This window comes from Penaeus vannamei, chromosome 25 (assembly GCF_042767895.1).
Source record: "Penaeus vannamei isolate JL-2024 chromosome 25, ASM4276789v1, whole genome shotgun sequence".
In the NCBI taxonomy this organism is placed as follows: Eukaryota; Metazoa; Arthropoda; class Malacostraca; order Decapoda; family Penaeidae; genus Penaeus; species Penaeus vannamei.
The window spans coordinates 25737203-25743047 of NC_091573.1; the positions used below are offsets into that span (position 1 = coordinate 25737203).

General features: G+C 34.8%; 1 protein-coding gene across 2 annotated transcripts in view; it reads left to right on the forward strand.

Moving 5' to 3' along the window:
* The window catches only part of LOC113819766 (TBCC domain-containing protein 1), a 17867-nt gene extending 12300 nt beyond the window's left edge, over window positions 1–5567 (forward strand). Inside the window, exons 6-14 of one of the 2 annotated variants that reach the window (XM_070139334.1) lie at window positions 1096–1207; window positions 1661–1823; window positions 2376–2466; window positions 2757–2891; window positions 3169–3286; window positions 3596–3883; window positions 4166–4304; window positions 4888–4986; window positions 5265–5567. In XM_070139334.1, the coding sequence (XP_069995435.1) occupies window positions 1096–1192 (97 nt within the window). In that variant the 3' untranslated portion in view covers window positions 1193–1207; window positions 1661–1823; window positions 2376–2466; ... (4 more) ...; window positions 4888–4986; window positions 5265–5567. Of the gene's footprint in view, window positions 1–1095; window positions 1208–1660; window positions 1824–2375; window positions 2467–2756; window positions 2892–3168; window positions 3287–3595; window positions 3884–4165; window positions 4305–4887; window positions 4987–5264 lie in introns of those variants that run through there. The other variant, XM_070139335.1, reaches the window with a different exon arrangement.
* Window positions 5568–5845: the final 278 nt, after the last annotated feature.

Below are 5845 nucleotides of genomic sequence, written 5' to 3' on the forward strand. Positions count from 1 at the left end.
ACCTGTCAACAATATACTCTTGACATTAGCCTAGCAATATTGATGTCATTGCAACTACTGTGTGTTTCAATGTCTGTCAGCCATCTCGGGTCATAAGTATTCTTTGCTTTAGAAAGGGAAAGGGTTAATCGCTTGGGTTCTCTTTAGGTGGGATAACCTGTGGTCGTGGCTATGGTAAGCCACGACCTCCACCACTTCTCTTCCCATCCTAGTATGACAAGGATACAGACAATTATATACAACAGCAAGTTAACAACATCTGCTACCCCAAATAGTTGATGTGATGCTTTTTTTACTATATTTTTATTAATTAATTTTTGTACTTCTCTGATGAGGACCTCAGATGTATCTCCACAAAACTCATTATGTTAGAATAAAAAGAGAGAGAGAGAGAGCTGGAAAAGAAAAAAAGTTCCAGAGATCTATCTTTGAGTTTGCTTTCAGTTTTGTTAAGGCTGAAAGCTGGTGTGACTTTCACTTACAAAAGGGAAAAAGCCATTAACTAAACTTACCATGCTTTTTATTCATAGAGATTTCAAAAGGACAGTTGTCTCTACACTCTTTGTCTCTATACGTCCTTTCTCTTGTATTGTGGCCCAACCCTTCTCTTCATTTCTGACTTTGAGGGGTTTTAGTTCATGTTCATAAGTAGTATGGGCTTTAGTTCATGTTTATAAGTAAGTGGTATTCATCAGGCATTTATATTGGATCTCTTTATCTAGTACCTTAGTTTTGGTATTTACAGAATGGTAGAGTAGAAGAGATGGCGTATCTTGTAGAACACTGAAATACACCTACAGTGATGTATAACATTTTACTTTTAGGTATCACTTAGTTCACCACTTAAATTTTCCTTCTGTTTACTGCTAATATCTACCAGCGTGGTGAAACCCACATCTTTCTAAGCATGATATCTATTTGCATATTTGTTGCATGTTAACACTGGCTACTGACACATATTTTATTACTGTGATCTGTGTCTGTATTTTTCACTTTTATTTAACTTTGGTCTGTATATTTTGAAGAGATGTCAAAATGCCCATTAGCATTCTTGTCAAGATTTTTGTTTAGAGATTCCTTGCTCTTGTGGCTCAGATGGCCCAATAACAATAGCACAGGGACCTCCCGAAAAGCAATTACTCGAAGAGAAGCACTCAGAGTTTGTCTGGGAAGCTCTGCCAGAACTCCCTAAGCCTCCCTGGCTTGGGTGAGTCCACTTAGTTCTGTTTACCATTTTGAGGTTGTACTTTAAGACGTGTATGTGGCCTCGATTGTGACTGAATTGTCGTATGTGTGATGAACTGAAAAGATTTTTTACATCCTGGTAATTAAGGTTTGTAGGAATGAATGTATTGGTATTGCTGCAATTGTGTATTGTCAACCTTCATTTATGTATGTTTTTTGTGTATGGATTGTTTCTTAGGTGTTGCTTCATAATTGTTATGAAATGGCAGTGCAAAATGTTTTGGCATTATAGTTAAGCCTTGTCAAGACTTCATAATGGACTTGTATATACCTGTATATTTTTGTAAGACATTAATGCAACTGGATTCATATTTGTATTAGTATTGATGCACTATGTGCAGATGTATTTTAAGAATAAAGTTCAAAATGACCTTACATACTGATGATTATTTCCATTTCCTTCTTGTTCACAAAGCATTTACAAGTAGAAGACTGAGAGAGAAGAAAAAGCAACGGGAGATAAGCATACAGCAAGAGAACTCCCCTTGGTTTTGGCAGAAGTCGGCAGGTGTCTTGTCTGTTGATGACGGTCAAAGTCTCTTTTTGTTCATGCTAGAGCGTCTGTTGCAGGGAGAAAAGTTGGTGTTGTGTGAAAAATAATGATGTTAGATTTAATTATTGCACTTATGCGGTATAGTCATCCCCCTTATAGCATTCAGATATATCCTGTGAAATTAGGTATGTGAGAACATTTTCACCGTCTCTTAGCTAAACAGGAGTGGTCGTGCACTTCTAGGGACTAAATAATGCTAGTGATAATATTTTCAATAGAAAATTGAAAATTGTGAACATACTAAGAGCTTTCAAGAACCATGATATACTTATTTACACAACATTAATGCTAGATGCCACAGGTGTTGTTTGCAAATGGATGTTAAAAGGGAGATGACGATACATCTATATGCCAAAGGAGAGTTCAGTAAGAATTACTTTGGTGATATATTTTATGAAGATGTCTTTTGTAATTAATGCTATTTGCTATATAGCCACTCATATGTGTTCTTTACTGATGGTGATATTCATTTAAGTAAATTTCAAAACTGCACTTACATTAACCATTTTGTTACAGTTTGTTGATGTATTACAGAGCACAATATTTGCGAACTAAGTATCTTTTTCTTTTTTGGCAGAACAAGAGAGAGCTATTATCTGGCCTGAATTGCAAATAAATACTATAGATCTGGTTATCTTAACTAAAAAATGCCTTCCAAAAGGAGATAAGTAACACTCCTGTTAGAATGTGTGCACGCATGTGTGCGTATTTATGCAAGCTTCAAATACTATCATTGATTCATTTGTGCTGTGTAGTTTGCCTAAGATAAATATATTCTATTATTTTTTAAATTATATATGAATAGTTGCAATCTATGTGTTTGTGTGTATTTGCATGCACAGGTTGGGATGTGCATACAATCATGCACACATTCATACATACGATCATAGATAATTATAAACAAATTCATTCATACAGGTAGTGGGGTGGAAAATTTTTATGTTTTATATTTTTACAGATTGTTTGAGCAGTGGTTACTGAGAGGGCTTGACTGGGCACCTCACGGGGAGTGGCTTTGCGTGCGTGGGGGGTAGACAATTGGAGTGATCTTTAACTCAACCTTCACATCATAGGGTTGTTTCCCAGCACCAGGGTGAAATCTTTGACTTTTCTTTCTTTTTTTTTTCAATATAACCAGACTGTTAATTAAAAATTACTTGACTTGAACATGGTTTTCATCAGTAGATTTTATTTGTTTTTTTCCATCTTTTTTTTTTTTTTTTTTTTTTCACTTTTTCTTTTTGAATATCCTTTAGTGATTATCACGAGTCGTCATGAAAATAAAGAAATAGCTAGGCTTTACAGAGCTGCTGTATTTAGATTGTAATTTCAGATGTTTACAGTAGCCAGTGTTAACATGCTCTTTCCAGTTACAGACTCATGTACATATGCGAACTGGTGGATGGCATGCGGCCTACATGGCAAAGGGAAAAAGATACGGATCTAAAAGGTCGGATTTCTAAATCAAATATTTTTTTCCCCCCTTAGGTAAGAAAATAGGAGGACTTTTTTAAGGGGTTATGTGAATTTGTCAATTCTCTTTTTTTTTGGAGTGATCGTCCCATTACTCTTTTATATCTTCAAAAGAGCAATATTGTGATTAAAGGGGAAAAGTTTTCCCATGGTAAAGTTAATAGAGTGCTTTTTGGGAAGATACCCCCGGTGTTAGTTTCCCAATTTAAAGCCAGTTCAAATAGTAAACTAATGTTAGGCTAAAAAGAGTACTTGATTTTTAAACAGGTTTAAGATTTTTCCTTTTGATAGCACCTTGTGTAATGAGTCCTTTCTCTCCACCAGACATGCATCATTCACAAATCCATGACACCCGAGTTGTGCTTGGGCCCGGGGCAGGCGTTTAAGTTAAGTGATTCGTAACACTGTTGTGGTGTGTGCAGCAAGGTCCCTGGTCATAGCAGATTCCCGGGGCATTGTAATACACCCCTCACTCCCAGGGCCCCTTCTGGTAGGAGGACTACACAGGGTGGCTGTACCCCCCTGAATACCCACTACCCTCGCCTCAAGCACCACATGGCCCAGACTCCTTTTTGGGCCCTCCATCAATATGTGGAATAGACCTGCACCTTGGTTAGTGTGAAAGACTATATTGTGAAATGTGAATTAGTTAAATACCATTTTTTAAATTTTGTCAAAAGGTATATTCAGAATATTGATTTTCTTCTGGTTCCCAATATGTTTACATCACTAAGTTTCATTACTTGTAACATTTTTTGAGTTATATTATTATTATAATTATTATTTATATTCTATATTCCCCCACATATAACACTGTTCTCTAGTTTATTTGATGACGACTAACAAATATTTTCTCTCTCTTCTCCTGCCCCCCCATTTCCTTCTTCCTCTCAGGGAGTGAAGGTGGGGTTCTCAGTGGTGCGTGTGAAGTGATGAATCGAGGACTTCCAGCTGCTAGTCATTTTTCACCCAAACTGCACCTGTGGATGGCAGACCCCCTCCTTCCCCCAGGGCTTCCTCATGAGTTTGCTAGGTGGGGCTGCTTTTTATCTTTAGGGAAAAGTTAATGGATATTCTTTACTTAAAAAAGTTTCAAATTAAACCCTCTTCCTGGACAAGGCGGTTGACATTTGACTTGTCCGCTTTCATCTCCTCAACATATCTTTCCATTCTATATTCCAACACTGTGCCCCCCTCTCCTCCTCTTTTAGACATAAACCCCCCTTAGCTTGGGGTTTTTTGTTAAACCCTTGCCTGCAAAATAACCATTCAGAGCCTTGACCGGCATGAAGAAAACCAGGGCTTGGTCTTTTTCTTCTTCCTTTTTGTTTATAGTGTTATCTTGGTATTTCCTCCTGATCATATTTTTTTATTATTGTATCAGAAACATTTATTATATTATTTCATATTAAAGTGAGTCAAAAACATAAGCTGTGTAATATTGGTTGTTTTTCATTTATTTTTTAAGGATTATCAACAGACTTTGGCGTATAGGGTTGAATGCAAATTACCATTTTTTTTAACCTACTTTTAAGTCTTAAAAGCTTTTTTTTTATTTTCTCTCTCCTTCTTCATCAGAACAGACTTCTATATCTTTATTTTTTATGATTCCCCAGAGTGTAGAAGAAGCTGGAAAATGTGTGCGGGAAGGGGTCAGGGATGCAGACTTAACCCCGGGAAAAACTTTTAAAAAAGGTTTTGATGCAAGATTCAAGGTGGGTTTGTAAATGTTCTTGCATTTGGCTCCATATTTGGGACTTTTTTTTTTGAATATTTTTATCTTTTTCTTTCTTTCTTTCTTTTTTTTTCCCCCTTGTAATTATGTAAGTGTTTTGTTGCATTTCTTAAATGTTCATGTGTACATGCATGATGTGGGTGTAAACCAAAAACACAAAAGGAACAGTAATTATGCATTGAATGTGTAAATTTGTGTGTATGTGTAGATGTTTAAAAAAGGGGAAAAATTTATTAACATACATATCTTTATTTTCAGGCTTGGCTAAGAGATACAGGTAAACAGCGAACTTGATCAACAAAAAACCTTTTTAACACTGAAATATGAAAGAGTAGCCAAAACAACAGAAATTTTAAAAGGGTAATGTATGGATATGCTTTACGTAAATATATTTAAATTTTTTAAATTTATATAATGCCATACAAGCATTAATGATTATAAAAATCTAATAAGCCCCAGTGATTTTAGAATAAATTTTTATCATACAATTTGTTTTTAAATTTTCTTGTACTCAAAATATGAAAAATATTTCCATGTTAAGGAAAACAATAAAAAGTAAAAGTTTATCCTTTTTTAAATTTTTTTTCCTTTCATTTCTAGGACATGAAGTAGCAAAAATTTAGTTTGTTGTTTGTTGTTTGTTTGTTTATCTTTTAAATTTTCATATGAAATTATGCAGGTTTCATTTCTGTAATTCTACTTTTTTTTTAGTTTTTTCTTTTCAATTTCTATCAATTTTAAAAAATGGTTTTACAAAGATCTAATATCTTTCTCATGAACCATATATGGATTTTTTTTTTCTAACAAGGAATTATTGAAAAATATTTTTAAAAGGGAAA